Here is an 18004-nt window from a genome sequence, read left to right as displayed (position 1 = left end):
GACATATTTTATGTTTGGGACATTGATTTTATGGGACCATTTCCTAACTCTTTTGGTAATCTTTATATTCTTGTTTGAGTTGATTATGTGTCTAAATGGGTCGAGGCTATTGCATGCCACACTAATGACCACAAAGTTGTGTTTCGATTTTTGAAAGAAAATATATGTTCCCAATTTGGTTCACCACGTGCTATCATTAGTGATAATGGTACTACTTTAGTAATAAACCATTTGAACATTTGATGAAACAATATGGCATTACACATAAAGTTTCAACACCATATCACCCACAAACTAGTGGTCAAGTCGAAGTGTCTAATAGGGAAGTTAAGCACATTTTAGAAAAAACTGTGAATCCAACTAGGAAAGATTGGTCCTTAAGACTCACTGATGCATTATGGGCTTATCGTACTGCGTACAAAATGCCCATTGGAATGTCACCCTACAGACTTGTGCATGGGAAGGCGTGCCACTTACCTATTGAGTTAGAACATAGAGCCTTTTGGGCAATTAAGCAGTTAAACTTTTCTTTAGACAAGGCAGGCGAGAAAAGAAAACTTCAATTGAATTAGCTAGACGAAATTAGGAATGATGCATATGACTATTCGAAAAAATATAAGGATCGTATGAAATTTTACCATGACAAAAATATTTTGAGAAAAGATTTTTCTCCAGATCAAAAATTCCTTTTATACAACTCTCGTTTGCAATTATTCCCGGGAAAATTACGCTCTAGGTGGACCGGTCTTTAAATTGTTCGAGCTGTTTTTCCACATGGAGCTATCGAAATTGAAAATCTTAACGATGGTGATATTTTTAAAGTTAATGGACAAAAATTAAAACAATTTTTAGAATTACAAACCGATGAAGTTGATGAAATCCTCCTTGAGGTTCCTATTTACCACGTTATTTGATTGCTTGCAATTACTCTTGGTAACTTGTGTTTATGTGTTTTGTGTGTTTTTGTGTGCTTGTTTTCGTGTTTCCTCTTGTGTTATACTCTTGTTAAGTGTTTCTTGCTCTCTTGACGTTGCACCACGATGAGGTACGACCATTCTAAACTCTATCCTCTTGTAAATTGTCATTAATATTTATATTTTGACACATTGAGGACAATGTTTAAATTAAGTTTAGGGTATTAAGTTTATATGGTTATTATCATTAGGAGAGTATGTTTTATTATTTTTATGTTTTGTGTTAATTTTTGTTTTATTGTGTTTGTGTAGTTTGTTTGAAAAATAAAAATAAAAACATAAAAAGTCAAAAAAAAAAAAAATTGGTGATATTTTTCATTTTCAATAATAAAAATCTTGATTGAGTTTGAATTTAATTATCTTAAAAATATGAAGAATTTTTAAGCTTTATCTTTAATTATTGGGTCAATTTTGCTTGTAACAAAAATTACATTTTTCACAACAATAACACTTTTATTTCCTATAAGTTTAAGTGAAAAATAATTTTAATGAAAACCTCTTTTTAAAAGCAAAATTGACAAGTTAATTAATTACTTAAGCTAAACTTTTATTCATAATAATTTTTGAGAAATATTTTCATTGTGCAATTTTTGAGAAAATCCTTTTTATATCACCAATAAAAAATAATTGCGTTTAAATTTCTTTTGCTTGAGTACTAGCAAAACTTCAAGTTTGGGGGTGTGATAAATCTACAAAATAGAGTTATTTTACCATATTTTATATGATAATTGTTGCTTTGTTCTTGAGTTTTTAATTGATTTGTTAAGTTTTTAAGTAATTTTGAATTTATTGAGTTTATTTTTATTTTCTATATTTTTGTGTGCTTTTATAGTTATTTTATTGTAAAATGTTGTAGTTAATTATTTGAATTATTATTGTTTAGTTTGAGGTAAAAAAATATTGTATTATTGAACTTAAATATTAAATATAAATTAAGTTATAATTAATATTTTCAAAAAATTAACTTGATTGATTTTATAGTGAAAATATTTTATTATGATTTATTTTATGTTTATTTTGTTAGGGAATTTGTTGCATTTTTGTGATTGAAAAACAAGAAACGATAGAAAGCTGAAAAAGAAAGGAAAAAATGTGGCATTTCTGAAAAGCCAGGCCCAACCCGTGCACCTGCCTCTCCCAGCCCTTGGGCCCGCCTGCCCCACTCGGCCCAACACTCCTGCTGCACCCCTGGGCCTGCCCCTTCAGCAGCCACTCGGCCCAACACTCTTGCTGCACCCCCACGGGCCTGCCCCTTCAGCAGCCTAGGCCCACCCGAAGCTTGCCCCTTCAGCAACCCCTGGGCCCAACACGCCTCCAGCCCACTTGGCCCCTTACTCCAGCCGCCTGCCACAACCCACCAAGCCACCTTTCTCACACTTCTTGAGCCCATTTTGTCCCCTTGTCCCTAAAATGACAATTTTTACCTTTTTTTTTTTTTTTTACACATTTCACTACAAAATTCATCATAACACCCTAGATTTTACCCCTACTTACCATATTATTATTAATTTAATTAATCTAATCAATTTAATTCATTTTAATTGATTATTTTAATGCTTTCATTTTGGCTATAAATATGGAATTTCAAGACCATTTTTGGGGTGCTTAATTTTGGGGGGAACAATCATCTTTTCTACCATTTTCTCTCTACCATTCTCTCTTCTAGTTTAGTATTTTTCAAGAGCATTTTCAAGTATGTATTTTATTTATTTTGTAATTTCTATTGTAGTTATGTGCTTCTAATATTTTTCATAAGATTATTAAGATCATGATGAAGCAACTTGTAACTAGATAATATTTATGTTGTATATTGATTTCCCTTGTAATGCATCAAAGTTTATGGATTTTTCTTTTTCATATAGTCTTTTCATCTTTAATATCTTATATTTTGGATTGTTAGATAATATTGCTTTGTTCTTCATTTTGCAAAACATAATATTCTTTGTGTAAGATGTGTCATTAAATTGTACACATCCAATACTTAGAACAAAAATATTATGTTTTTCCTTATAAATAATATTATTTGATTTTTTGTTGTTTCATTAAGTTGATTCACATTAAATACTTTGAAATTATACTATTTTTGAAGAGTGAAGAAAAATCCTATCTTATTAGAAATAGTTTGTGCTTAAAATTATAAATCTATTTGGAAAATGATAGTTTGACTTATTTTAACTATCACTAAAACTTGGGAATCAATATACTAATAAGTATTATTAAACTTATATTTTGTAAATTCTAGTATCTTAATAATCTTTCTTTTACAACTTATTTTCAAATCATAATTGGTTTATTTATATTCTCTTAAATAGCTTTACTTTAAATCTTTTATTTTTTGTTCATGACATTAAATCTCATCATTCTTTGGAACTAGGTTAGAATTTATTAATTTTGGTTTAAAATAGTTTTCTTTTTTATTTTAGACAACTCCTTTGGGTTCGATCTCATGCTTACACAAACACTATACTTCATATATGATTTGTGCGCTTGCGAGTTATAAATATTTAAAACATACCCATTTTGGGTCCATCAGCCACCATTTCGGGAGGACCTCATCTGGCAAGCACGAGCGGCGAGGCTCAGAAAAGGTACATTAACAAACTGAAATCCCATAACGGATTGGAGTTCGTCCTGGAACAGCGATTATCGAAACAACAATGATTGGAAAAATAACAAATCATTTTTACATAAGAGGATGCTAGCCACGTCCAATTCCCACATAATGATCCCTTGGTCATAACCGTTCGGCTCACCAATCGGAGGGTTCTGTGAATCTACTTTTCAGATCCACCTTGGAAAAATTGGGTTGTCAGTAACTGACCTGAAGGTGACCTCAATGACTCTGTATGGGTTTTCTGGTGAAGGGTCAGCAACCATCGGGACGATCGAATTGGTGGTGACATTGGGAGAAGACTCACGAACTGTTTCCAAGTTACTTGAGTTCATGGTAATCGACTGCCCAGCTGCATACAATGTGATTTTGGGTCGACCAGCGCTGATGACATTTGAAGCCATAACCTCTATCCACCACCTAGTAATAAAAATCCCCTCAGCTGCGGGAATATGCATCGTCAAAAGTGATCAACTCACTGCCATAGAATGCTATATCGTTTCTATGAAGGGAAAATCACAACCCTGGCAGCAAGCTATGGTCGTAAATGACGGAGGTGAGGAGTCTTGGGAAGTAGAAATTACTTGCGGGATGGAAGAACCTCAGCAAAAATAGGACAGTAACGGCGCCCAACGCGATGACATTGACCCACGGATAGGGGAAGACAGGTCAGAACTCCAAGCTATAGAGGAGCTCGAGGAGGTAAACTTTGACCCCAATGAAGCTTTAAGAGTCGTAAAGATTAGGAAGAATCTTAATGATAAAAGGAAGAAGGAGTCGATCAATTTCTTACAAGAGAATCTGGACGTTTTCGCCTGGTCACATGAAGATATGGTGGGAATAAGCCCGAGTGTAATCATGCACACTTTAAATTTGGATAGGAACATGCCTGAAAAATCCAAAAAATGGAGACACTAGGGAATAGTCCGAGCTGAGGCTCTTGATGAAGAAGTAGCTTGACTACTAAAGTGCGGGTTTATTCGTCAAGCAAAATACCTGATCTGGGTCGCCAATCCCGTGCTAGTCCCAAAGCCAAACGGGAAATGGAGGACCTGCATCGACTTCTCGGAACTGAACAAAGCATGTCCCAAGGATTTCTTTCCACTAACAAGGATTGATCAGTTGGTAGATGCCACGTCAGGTCACGAGCTCATGTCCTTGATGGATGCGTATTCTAGATATAACCAGATCACAATGAATCCTGCAGACCAGGAACATACTAGCTTCATGACCCCAAATAATGTATATTGTTATAAAGTCATGCCCTTCAGGCTAAAGAATGCCGGAGCTACATATCAACACTTAGTCAACAAAATGTTTGCTAATCAGATTGAGAGAAGTATGGAAATGTATGTAGAATGATATGCTTGTCAAATCAAAGACTGCCGATAATCATGTATCCAATCTAGAAGAATGTTTTGGAATCTTAAATGAGGTATGACATGAAGCTGAATCCTCAGAAGTGCACGTTTGGAGTGGCATCTGGAAATTTTTTGGGTTTCATAGTCAACACGAGGGGAATAAAGGCAAATCCTAAGAAAATCAGATTGTTGTTAGAAATGCCCTAGCCCAGGTCACGTAAAAAAGTTCAAAGGCTGACTAGAAAGGTGGCAGCTTTGAATAATTTTATTTCAAAATCCACTAACAAGTGTCTGCCATTCTACAACTTGCTCAGGGGAAACAAAAAAATTGAGGGGACTGAGGAGTGCAAACATGCATTACTCGACCTAAAAACGCACCTGGCTGACCCCCCAGTGTTGTCTAAGCCTATGTCTGGAGAACCTCTGTTCCTTTATTTGGTCATGACAGAAAATTCAGTCAGTGCCGTATTAGTTTGAGAAGAAGATCATTCTCAAAAACTAGTATATTAAATAAGCAAGAGACTTATCAGAGTTGAATCACGATATCCATTGATAGAGAAACTAACATTCAGTTTGATATTGGCTTCCAGGAAGCTCCGACCATATTTCCAGTCCCATTCAATCAACGTCATGACCGGCCAACCTTTAAGGCAGGTTTTGCAAAAACCTAAAACGTCAGGACGTCTGTTAAAATGGACTATCAAACTTAGCCAGTTTTAGTTATTGTATGTACCACAGACCTCAATCAAAAGTCAGGCCCTTGCTGATTTTATGGCCGAATGCACCAGATTTCAAGAGGAGCTCCCGAAGGAGTCGGTGCAGGAGTTATGGAAAATTTTCGTGGATGGATCATCAAACAAGAATGGATCAGGAGCTGGAATCATCCTATTCTCCCCAGAAGGGCATCAATTTCATACAACTTTGAGATTCGGATTTAAGGCATCCAACAAGAAGCCGAATATGAGGCTTTATTAGCTGGGCTGAGAGTGGCAAGGGAGCTCAAGGCAAAAGCCGTCCAAATTCTATAGTGATTCTCAACTCGTGATCAATCAGGTATTAGGAGAATATCAAGCTCGAGGTACCAAGATGGCGGCCTACCTAGCTAAGGTGAAGGGAGAACTGTCTGAATTTGAGTACAGTTATGTTGAACAGATACCTCGCGAGAAAAATTCAAATGCTGACGCCTTGGCACGAATTGCCACCACAAAAGAAGCTGAGACATTGAATGTAGTGCAACTGGAGTTCTTGGAAAATCCAAGTGTAACAGAAATGATAGAAGTCGAAATGATCGACACAAGACCAACCTGGATGACTCCCATAATGGAATACCTCACAACAGGAAGGCTACCTAACGACAGAAAGGATGCAAGAAAAATACTTTATCAAGCTCCGCGGTATGTGATAGTGGATGGGACCTTGTATCGACGTGGTCATTCATTGCCTCTCCTACGATGTGTTCTGGCCGAGGAAGCTAAAGCTATTTTACAAGAAGTGCACGAAGACATTTGTGGAGATCATGCTGGGGGGCAAAACCTAGCACTGAAAATACTGAGGCAGGGCTATTTTTGGCCCACTCTTACAAAAGACTCAATCTCGTATGTTCAGAAGTGCAAAAAATGCCAGCGTTTCTCCATAGTTGCCCGAGCTGCTCCCGTTGAGCTAACGATGATCTCATCCCCATGGCCATTCGCGGTATGGGGAATCGACCTAATAGGGTCCTTACCTACGGGAAATGGAGGAGTTCGTTATGCAGTGGTGGCCATCGACTATTTCATGAAGTGGGTAGAAGCCGAACCTCTGGCAACCATCACTTCAAAAATAGTTCTAGACTACGTGGTGAAGAGTATTATATGTCGATTTGGTCTTTCTAAAAATATCATGCCAGTCAAGGGGACACAATTTGATAGCGATCTCTTTACTGATTTCTGTGAAAAATATGGCATTATGAAGAGTTTCTCCTCAGTAGCATATCTACACGCCAATAGGCAAGTCGAGGCTGTGAACAAAACCTTAAAGGCAAGCCTTGGATTGGTCGATCTGGTTCTCCGAAGGGTATTTCTAGCAAATAAGGATCCCAAGGACGATGTTTTAGGCCCGAATTGGGAGGGACCATATTAGGTCGTTGGGATTTTGCGTGAAGGAACTTTCAAGATAGCTCGGCTGAATGGGGAAGTAGTCCCACGGACCTGGAATGCCCTTCATTTGAAAAAATATTATCAGTAGTAGCACCATAAATGTAAGGATTATTTATAAAAGCCATTTGATTAAATAAAAGATGGATTATTAAATAATTTCCTTTTTAGATTGTATTAGTTCGTGTTTTAATGTTTGTAAAAGCAACCAAGAAAGTTTCTACATTCTGGTTACTTGGGGGGCACATAACCCGAGGTTGACAAAATTAAGCCTACTCGATAAGATTAACAAACTTAGAGCTTAGAAAAATTGATTATTCGATGGCTTTTTAAGAGCTTGAGTTTTCAGTAAACCTAGCGTGAACTAAGTATAAATCATTTAAAATCCTGGACGTAACCAGGTCCGAAATTTAGAAGCTTGGAAATATTGATTATTCAATGGCTTTTTAAAGTTCGAATTTTCAATAAACCTAGCACGAACTAAATTTAAAATCATTTAAAATCCTGGACGTAACCAGGTCCAAAATTTAGAAGCTTGGAAATATTTATTATTCAATGGATTTTTAAAGTTCGAATTTTCAATAAACCTAGCACGAACTAAATTTTAAATCATTTAAAGTCCTGGACGTAACCAGGTCCAAAATTTAGAAGCTTGGAAATATTGATTATTCAATGGCTTTTTAAAGTTCAAATTTTCAATAAACTTAGCGCAAACTAAATTTAAAATCATTTAAAATCATTTAAAATCCTGAACATAACTAGGTCCGAAACTTAGAAGTTTGGAAAAAATTGATTACTCAACGACTTCTTAAAGCTCACGTTTCAATCGACCTAATGTGAACTAAGTTTAAAACATTAAAAACCCTAGATATGACCAGGTTTGAGGCCTGATTCTTGACAGGTAGGGTACAAATAACCAAACAAAAACTTGGATATAACCAAGCTCGATAAAATCTATCTCGATCTAAAAATCGATTCCTAAAATCTCGAATGTACAAGTCTAAGGATTCACAAGCATGAGAGATAATAAAGGAAAGATAAGTGGAACAAAAGATGGATATATATCGAAATAATGCCAATAAATTACACGAGGTGAAAAACCCTCGAACTGAGCCCGAAGGAAATTGTTTAATATAAAAAAAATTGTTAAATGATTACAAAGAAAAACAAATACAAAGGAGATTAGTGGGTTCCATCAGCTCGCCCCGAAGATGTGACCTCCTCGCCATCTCCCTCCGCCATTCCGGATGCATCGCCAGTCTCGACGGTTCTTGCAAGAGCTGAGCCTTAAATTTTGCAAGGTACGAATCCCACAGCCTGAGTCCCATGAAAGAGAAGTTCCCATCCAGATTGAAGGCCCAACAGTGGTACAACATCTCTTCCATGGCCGACGATGAGGTTGCCTTTTCTTCTTTGAATGCAGCTTTGGCCTCAAGCAGTTTTGCTTTGGCTTCATCAACCTCGCCCTGAAGTTGTGCAGTTTGAGCCTGGGAGGTAGACAATGCAGTCTTTGCAGCCTTTTCGCTTTCCGTGGACGAGGCGAGAGCAACCTTGGCATCAAGCTCATTCTTCTGAGCAGCCACCGAGGCAGCTTTGGAGGCCTGCTCAGCTTCTTGAGCCGCGGTCATGGTGGTTTGAGCAGCACTCAGATTCAGCTCGGAGCTCATCATTTCTAGCCCTAGCACGAGCTATGCTGTGATACTAGGCCAGGGCAGACTACAAAAGAACAAAAGTCAAAGATATACACCCAGTAAAAAAAATTCACTAAGGAAAGAGAACTTATAGTGAGGTTCATCCCCATAGCTGATTCCATAACGTTCTCCGTGCTACGCTCCTCGATGGTCCTCAGATCCCTTGAGCTGGCCTTATAGGCGTGCCCCACCATATGGCTCGCAGTCACATAATAGATACCCTGAAAGGCTTCAGGGATCTTCTCCAGGTCCTAAGGATCTACTGGTATTCGGACGGTGGGGGCTGGGGCCTCGGTCTGTATAACTTGAGGGGCCATGAAGCGAGGTGGGGGAGGAGGAAGTTGCTCGGTAGTGACCGTAGTCACCGGAGCTGGATCCCGAGTTGAGCTCGTCTCCTTATTTTTGACGGGGGATTTTGAGGTGTTTCCCGCTGCAGGGGGGGCCTTCTTCGTAAACCTGGGCCTCTTCACAACGGGGTCCAAGCCAACCTTCTTAGCTTGGAAAGCAGTTTGGAGGTCGGGAGCTCCGGGTTGTTCCATCTCTTCGCCTAAAAAGCACAAAGGGAGTTTGTTCACAAAATAAAGTTGTCAAAAACATATATAAAGAAAGAAAATAAAGATCCTACCCTCCAGGCTAGGGGATGAGTCTATTATCACCAGCTCGGGTGTTTTGACCGGGATAGGCACGGCCTCCGGCCTTGGAACTAATGGAAGAGAAGGGGAGTCTATAGTTAATATTTATGGGATCCTAAGGGGTTTAGGTTCAGGTCCTTCCTCGAGGCTGGATTCCTCTACGTACCATCTAAATCTAGGGGCAAATGCATCCTGGAGTAGAGAAGGTCAGGTCCTACGGTTCGTCCCATATTCCTAAAAAATGGCGGATCTAAAGTTTAAGGTGTTATCAACTACGACTTTGCCCTTAGGATAACTACTGTCATGGTGTACCAATAAGTGGTCAACGCACTAGAGCAGGGTTATATTTTGATCCGGGTTATAAGGATGACGGTGGGCAAGCTGATTTGGATTAAAATGAACTAACCTAAAATTGGCAACAACCATATCTAATTCCCTAAAGGGGTATGGGTTACCTTGGCCAGAAGGGCTGGCTGCTGCCCCTGACACGACTCTTTCTAGATCGGGTTCCCGGTCAGCCTCGGGAGCCCGTATTTTCGCACTAGAGGCACCTCGTCCTCTTCATCCTTCTCGTCCTTAATGGCTGGGAAGGCCTCTTGAGAGGATGGGAGATCGGAGATCGCCGGAAGGGTAGCCCGGGTCCTCAAGGCCAGTGTTTGACCTTCGCCAATCAACTGGAAAGCCAGCATCATGATGTCATTCATGACCTGGCGGTAGTCTTTCTCACTGTGGGGAAGCCCAGATAACTTCTCATACTGACCCCCGAGGGTCACGGACTTTGTCGTCCTCGCAAATATGGCTAAATGAGAAAAAAAATTCAGTTAAGACATGTAAATATATATATATCTTAAGGAATAAAAATTCACGAGCGGAATTCATAAGAATGGAAGACTTACAAGGTCAGTTGAAGTAGCGGTGTTCGCAGTTCCAGAATCCATTCGACATAAAGAACAGGTCTTTGTAGTCATTTGGATGACTGGGAAGCTCGATGACGGAGGCCGAGTTAGGGAATCGCGTGAAGTAGTAGAATCTGTCACTGCGTCCCCTCTGGTCGGGGCTTGCCTTGAGGCAGAAGAAATAAAGAATGTCTGCCAGAGTAGAGACCTCCCACTCGTGTTTCAAGAACAAATACTTCAGCCTCGCCAAAAGTCTATACGAATTTGGGGGGAGCTGAAATGGAGCCAACTTCACGTAATTTAAAAAATCTGTGAAGTACTAGTCCAAAGGGAGGAAGGCCTCAGCCTTCAGATGCTCGTCACTCCAAGTCGCAAAGTCATCTTGAAGAGGGGAGCAACTCCGTTCCCCTTCAAACGCAGGTCAGACGAGTAGAGTTCCAATTCCGACCTCTATATTGTGGCTCAACATGATCTTGTTTACTCTCCCCTGAGTCATGATCTTTGAAATGATATGCTTAGCCTCAAAGTATGCGTTGGGATCGACCACGATATCCTTCTCCACCACCGGACCGAAGTGCGGGATGGGAGATTCTGGGGCTATCTACTTCCCTTTGTTCTTTTGTTGAGAGGACGAGCTCATGGCATTCTTTTTTTGAGGAGCCATCAGATCGCCTAACGACAAAATGACCTAGTTAGCAGGCAACCTAAGAGTATCTAATACTATGACATGAGAGTACAAAGGAAACGATTTACTTTTGTTACACGAGCTAAGGTTAGCCTCAACCCCATCACGTGATACCACGTGATATCCTAAGCTACGCACCTTGATTTCCTAATAGACCCCTGATATTTAGGGATCCGTGTGTCAGAATGTCAGACCACTACTTTTCTTGGGAGGTGGTTTAGTGCAAAACCACCCAAGAAAATGTAACCTCTAAGCTATCTGGTTCTAAACCTAAAAACCCTTCATTTCCTTTACCCTGAATGGATGTTCTTTAAATTAATTCACCATTAGAGTTGCCCAGACTTACCCAGAAAATTTCCCAGTTTTATGAACATCTTATTTCTAAAACATTTTTGGACTCACCCGTTGAACCTAAGTCAAAACCTAACCCCTAAGAACATTTAGAAATATCCTAACAGTAACTACAATGAATGTTGTGGATGAGCATGGTGAAGAACGGAAATTCCATTGGATAAAAAAAAAACTTTTAAAACCAAAGGATGAGATACTTACAGGAAAGTACAACTCACATACTGGAAGGCATAGACTCGGCAACGGGAAGCTCCTGGAAAGCTTCTGAATATCTGGTCACGAAGAGCGATTTTTGAGATTTTTGGGAGAGAAGAGAGGCTTGGTAGTACAGAAAAGGAAATTTTTTAAATGAAAGGTGGTGCAGTTTGAAGTTTGGCCATCCTACTTATACGTAAATTGTGTAAATTAATCTGGGTCATCCAATTGGATTAGTTTAAGATCCAAGGGCTAAGATTACATAGACCAAACGACGACAAAAAAGTGACAAGACAATTATTGCAGTCCTCAAAACCCAAACAGACGCCAATTGCAGTACACCACGTGTCCAGTACTCAAGTAGTAGGCATGTGTGGTTTTATGTAACAGAAGTCTAAAAGCCCCTACTGTGCAGGTCAGAAAGTGACGACATCATACACGAGCAGGAGCTTGGAGGGCAAATGTTGTACCCTAATTTTAGCCCGAGTTCATTCACCCAGCTCGGGTACAGCTGGCAAATAAATATATGGAGAAATAACCAAGGGAATGATATCTACTTATTATCCACGTGATCACGCGTGGTGTTAGGTGTCTTGGGTTTAACCTGAGCTAGGGATACGAAGGTCGTGAAGCGCAAGCTCATAATATTAAAACAGCTGTCGAAGCACGAGCTTGGAGGAGATATCCATCTCGTGGTAGTTCTAGTATATTGCATACCCACGGATCCCCAGAGATTCAGGATCCCTTTATACGTATATTTATGACCAGACTGTCATATTTAATATCCCAGATATTAGGAGTACATTTACCTTGTGATCAAATCATATCCCAATATAAATGCGAATTATTTGTATTAAATGTAATAATTATGTAAATGCGTGATTGACTCACGCGGTTACCCAAACATGTCCATGAAATTCCCTTATAAATATTGGGAATATTGGACAGGAGAGTGGCCATTATTCTGTAATACCGAAACTCTGCCAAAATAGAGAGAGTGAAACAACAATAATATAGACTCGTGGACTATGTGGATTTTAACCACTGAACCACGTAAAAATTATGTGTTCTTAGGTGAATTCATTTATTTTTCATTATGGTTTATTAAGCCCTATTCTACCTCATTATTTCTTAATACACTGTTGGCAAAAAACTGCGTCAACAATAGATAAGTTGTGAGTCCAATTTTTTTATATGACGATTTGCATTGTAGTTGATTAGGATATCTTGTAAATTTTCAGAAAATTCTGAATAATTTAGGGTGCTGAAATCCATATTCAAATAGTATGTTGCACTCGTGTCTGTTTTTTATATACACGTGTGAAATAGGTTGTTTGAAATTCTCATTTCGGCATCTTAAATTATCCAGAATTTCCTGAAAATTTGCAGGATAGCCTAAATAACTACAATGTACACCATCATATAAACAAATTGAGATTACAACTTATCTATGTATCAAAAATATAAAAAAGACGTACAAGTATGTAAAAAAAAAGAACATATCACAGCCACTCCTATTAAAAATTAATGTTGCCTGAGTGAGAGAGTGTTAGAATTTTATATGGGCTTACATTAACATTTTAAATTGTTTTATTAAAACATGGGTTGATGAATAGTTCTTTGTTGCTTTAGCCCATAGCTTCTCTGTGAAGTCTAGTTGGAGCATAAGTGTGAGCTTTATAGTTAACTGAAACATTTGATAAGGAGACTCAATCAAACTATAATTTTATAGTTAAGTCTCCCCCTAACTCTATAAATACTTATAAATACTTATTATCTCATCACAAGTGTATTCTTTGATAATCTGTTTTAGAATAGAGATCTAGAGAGGAAGACTTAGTAGGTTAGTATTGTACAACCAAATTACATTATCTCAATTGATCAATCAAGTATGTCTTCTATATCATTCAATTATTCATAGTGTATTATAGTTTTCCTAAATTATATACAATATATTGAATCTGTAATCTATGAAATATCTAACAATACATACATTATTTTATTTTATTCATTATAGAAACAAAGTTATATTATTTATTTATTCAAGTAAAACAAAAGTGTGTATTGTGTACATATGCATTACAATGTTCATATCTACACTCACACACACACTAAAACTAATGAATAGCGCTTATCATATTTAGTTAATCAAATAGTAGAAGTAAAACATGATTTTCTCAAAGAACGAGGTGGATCAGAGAAATCCCCAGTTACTATTCTGTCAAACACAAACCTATTAGCAGCCTCAGTGTAATGAACTCCATCCCAAATAACTCTATTAGAAGGTTGTTGACATGAGCCAACACATATTTTGGTTCCATTGGCTGTAGTTGTTCCTCCACAAGTAACATTATTGTCATAGTTGTACTCCCCTCCTCCATAGCCACAGCAAGTCACAAATGGGTGATCAAATCCTACCAACTCAAAAATAATAATTACTACACTTAAATATTTCATTAAAATTAGTGTAATTATATTAAGAGAAAGTATTGTAGCGAAAATTAGAAAGTATTTTGAAAGTTTGCATTTGAGTTTCTAATATGTAAGTAATGTGAAATATTGTAGTTAAGTCACTATGTAACATAGTAATTTTTTTGGCGGCAAAAGTCATATTAGTGTGTTCGTCAATAAGATGATATATGTGATAATTTATTTGTTACCATATTTGTGAGGGTGTGCAAACAAAGAGTATTTGACGGAGTACACGTCTACGTAAGTGATAGCAGCGGAAGGGAATTGGTTGGAGAGATTAAGAGTGGCTTGCTTCAAAACAGAGTTGAAATATTGAGCTACTTCATTGAAAGGCTTAGCACAACCAGCCTCATCTTTCTCAATGGTCGATGGAAGAAGACTCAAAATCACCGGAAGACATCCTATTGGCCCTGTGTTGTGTATCCAAAATGTTTTTCCTCCAGAAATGTTATATATGTCCTACATCAGTGAAACTTGATCATGATTCTTTTTGTAAGCATATCTACAAGCTTTAGTACTTATATTATAATCTTGTAATAAAAATCGAAAAATAAAATGCATAATTTTATGAAACATAAAAAAGATATATGATATTGGCAGGATGAATTAAAATGAGATCATAAATGAGACCTATATGAGAATGAGACACATAATATTTACACACAAATGTGCATATAATGATATATGGTATAATATTGATAACCACTCATTGAAATAACATGGTCAAGTGCTAAATAAATTATACTGTTGAAAAATTAACTGTGTAAAATGAGTATGAATTATTACATGTTTCATGTATAAGAATCATTATTACAAAAATAATTAATGTGTGTTTTTAGCTGAAGTGCACGATTCTCTAAAATTAATAGTTTAATAGATAGAGCTTTCAAACATTCATATAATCTGGTCAAAATTAATTTTAAATAACCAAAGAATACTTTAAACACAATTAAATTAGCACACGTGTGTCTACATTAATTGTATACTTTGGTGTAAAAGTCACCTGAAAGTTTCGTGCAAAGTTTTGGACAATGTCTGGAACAGACTCAATAACTTTGTCTAAGGACAAAGTCTCAAGGAAAACAGCGTTAAGATCGTTTTGACCAATGTCAAATGTGTACAGAGCCTTCTTAAAATCCTTATCTTTGGGTGTTATTGCATACCCACTTCTCCCTACAAAATTAAGCCAACATACAGAATCAACCCCAAAATCATTCTATACAAAAAAATAAAAAATAAAACTACATTTTTGTTAATTAATGACTCTTACAATGTATTTATTTTATGATAAATTCAGGAAGCATATACCTCTTAGGGCTAGTAGGATTTCAATTGAAAAAAATGTAAATTTAAAATGATAAGAATATATATATTTTTTACCGACTCAATCGTTTACATTTCTAATCATTTTCACTTATTTTCTCTAATTTAATTTGATTTTCTTTTTTCTTCTTAAGTTTCTATAATAAATTAATAATACTTTAACTATAGTTATGATATGGAGATGTAGCTATTAATTTGTTAAAAAGAAAAAAACTAACGTCGTCTCTCTGTCACAAAATATCTTCAAATGAATGTATCAAAATTTGTAGAGAGTGAAGAGTTGTTAATTACCTCTTTTTTTGGCCTTTTGGGAAGTGAATTTTAGTCTAACGAATTGTGTGAATTGGGCATCAAGAAAGAAGGGACTAAACTGACCACTTGGTATAATATTGGTGTAAAGCAGTCTGATGGTTGAGCCTGCCGTCGCAAAATTCGCACCCTTCACGAATTTGTTCCCAAGAGAATCCAGATATGGACTCAAAAATGGGAGGCCTAAACTCTTGGCTAAATCAATCATATTACAAGTTATATATCTCTTGATGAGTTTTTTTTTCCATGCATAACACAAATTCACATTAAAAAAAAAAAGAGATTATACATAAATAAAAGATGTACCTATGAAATCAATGATGAGTCGTCCATCTGAAAATCTTCCAGCAGGCTCACCAAAAAAAGTCTCCCCATATGGGGGGCTCAAGGCTGTTGGAAAGCCAGCGGCCAATCCGCCGGTGTCCGAATTCGAGTCTCCGAAGTTGAAGATAGCCGGAAAATCACAGAAGCATTTTTGTTTGGAAGCAAAGACTGGATCATATAACATAGTAGTAACACACCATGAAACAATGCATAATTGGGCGATTATCGCAGAGAGACCCATCTAGGACTGGTTATTAGACAAAGGACCTTGTTAAAGTGTACTATACTATATTGTCCCTATTTTATATAAATATGTAGCATACCATGCTAGTTTGTCCTAAAAATATATTTTTTTAACTCAAACATCTTTGAAAGTAACGATTTTTTTATTTTTTTAAAAACAAATGTTGTACTATATATTTTATGTTATCATTTCGACCATGTACATAATCACTGAATCAAATTTTAGGTAGCAATAATATTTAATTTGTAAAGAGCAATTAAAATTAGGAGGTATATATTAATGGAGGGAGGAGAGAAGGGGAAGACATGACAACCTTGTAACTCCATGTGTGTCCTAATGGATGCTTCCACTCAAACATGTATTAAAAATAGATCACATTAACTAGCCATGCAGAATCTTATTTTTCTAGAGCAGATTTCAGTTTGGAAATTGTGATATACACAAAGCTTAAAAGAGAATTTGTTGTTTTGTATATAGGATTTGTGCTTTAAAATTAAAAAATCGATTTTAAAATTTTACTAGAAATATGAGATTGTAATTATAAGGGAGAGAATACTGAGAAGTGTAGCCTCCTAATTTGTTATATTTCCCATAGTGTGAGTTGTGTGAATTTAATTTTTTTTTTGATAAAATCTCTATCTGTTTGCACTTCTTTTATTTTTAATATTTTCATTTTTTTCGTCTTTTGAAAATAATTTAAATTCCCATAATGGTTTAAATTTAAATAAAGCTCATACAAAAAAAATATAATAAATACACAAAATAAAGATGGCACTTTACTAGGTACTATGAAAGCTCAAAATATGTGATGAAAATTTATCAATTGTTTAATTAATTTGGGTAGTGAATATGATAACTCTACAATTTATATTTGTTTTGGTCATACACTTCACACAAGCCCATATGTCCCATAAATTGTGGGTATACAGTTATACCGACGTGTGTTGGCATGGCTTTCATGTTCCTAATTATTCTATTTTAAGAGTGAGGGATGTGCTCCAACCAAACTTATTAGATTTTAGAGTTCATTATAAGTGTTTAATGCATGTTGACCACTCATATGTGTATAATATAATATATTTGAATCATTCACTTAAAGCATGTAACATCATTATGTATTTAACCATTTAATTTCAAAGTCCAGATTGGCATCAAATGGTAATTTTTATTCAAAATCAGATAAATAATTTTTTTTGTGAATTATTTAGTGAGGCAATAGTTTATTCTTCTTTTTAGTTCATTTGTTCGTACTATAGGAAACTTCTATTACCCGTTTTTATAAATGACTTCTCTAATTTCCTTATTTCTATTTGTGAGTAGATTAGGTGACTCAATTTGCTATTGATTGATTTTTATTGGTAACTCTACTGATCCTATTTCTATTGAGATAAAATTTTCTCATTTACTAACATTAATTATGCACATTTCGTACGCCATATTGTATTGTATAGTATTATTTTTGGTATTCACTTGTATTAAATTATATTATGTTTGATACGCAATTAAATTATATTGTATTAATTAAAAGCAAATAAAATAAATATTTTTAAACGATATCATAGGTGATACTACCCCAACCTCTGGCCCCGACCCCAGACCCCAGCCCCTGACCTCGACCCCTAACCCCGATCCCGAACACCGCCCTGGCCCCGACCTTGACCCTGGCCTTGAACCCCAAACTCGGCCCTGACCCTGACCTCGGACTCGGACCTCAACCCCCGACTCCGGCTGCGCACCAGCCCCCGACCCCAACCCCGGGCCCCGGCCCCGAACCCTTGACCTCGGCCCCGGCCCTCGACTGCGA

General features: G+C 36.8%; 1 protein-coding gene across 1 annotated transcript; it reads right to left on the bottom strand.

Moving 5' to 3' along the window:
• Positions 1-13557: 13557 nt before the first annotated feature.
• LOC133803829 (GDSL esterase/lipase ENOD8-like) lies at positions 13558-16433 on the bottom strand. The gene is made up of 5 exons (XM_062241959.1): positions 15939-16433; positions 15615-15827; positions 15004-15173; positions 14189-14459; positions 13558-13942 (listed from the first exon to the last, which is right to left on the bottom strand). The coding sequence occupies exons 1-5, from the start codon at positions 16195-16197 to the stop codon at positions 13677-13679; spliced, it is 1179 nt and encodes a 392-aa protein (XP_062097943.1). The 5' UTR covers positions 16198-16433; the 3' UTR covers positions 13558-13676.
• Between the last annotated feature and the right edge of the window lie 1571 nt (positions 16434-18004).

Source organism: Humulus lupulus, chromosome X (assembly GCF_963169125.1).
Source record: "Humulus lupulus chromosome X, drHumLupu1.1, whole genome shotgun sequence".
Lineage (NCBI taxonomy): Eukaryota > Viridiplantae > Streptophyta > Magnoliopsida > Rosales > Cannabaceae > Humulus > Humulus lupulus.
The sequence above is the reverse complement of the archived record's forward strand: the minus strand, read 5'-3'. Positions and strand labels throughout refer to the sequence as shown.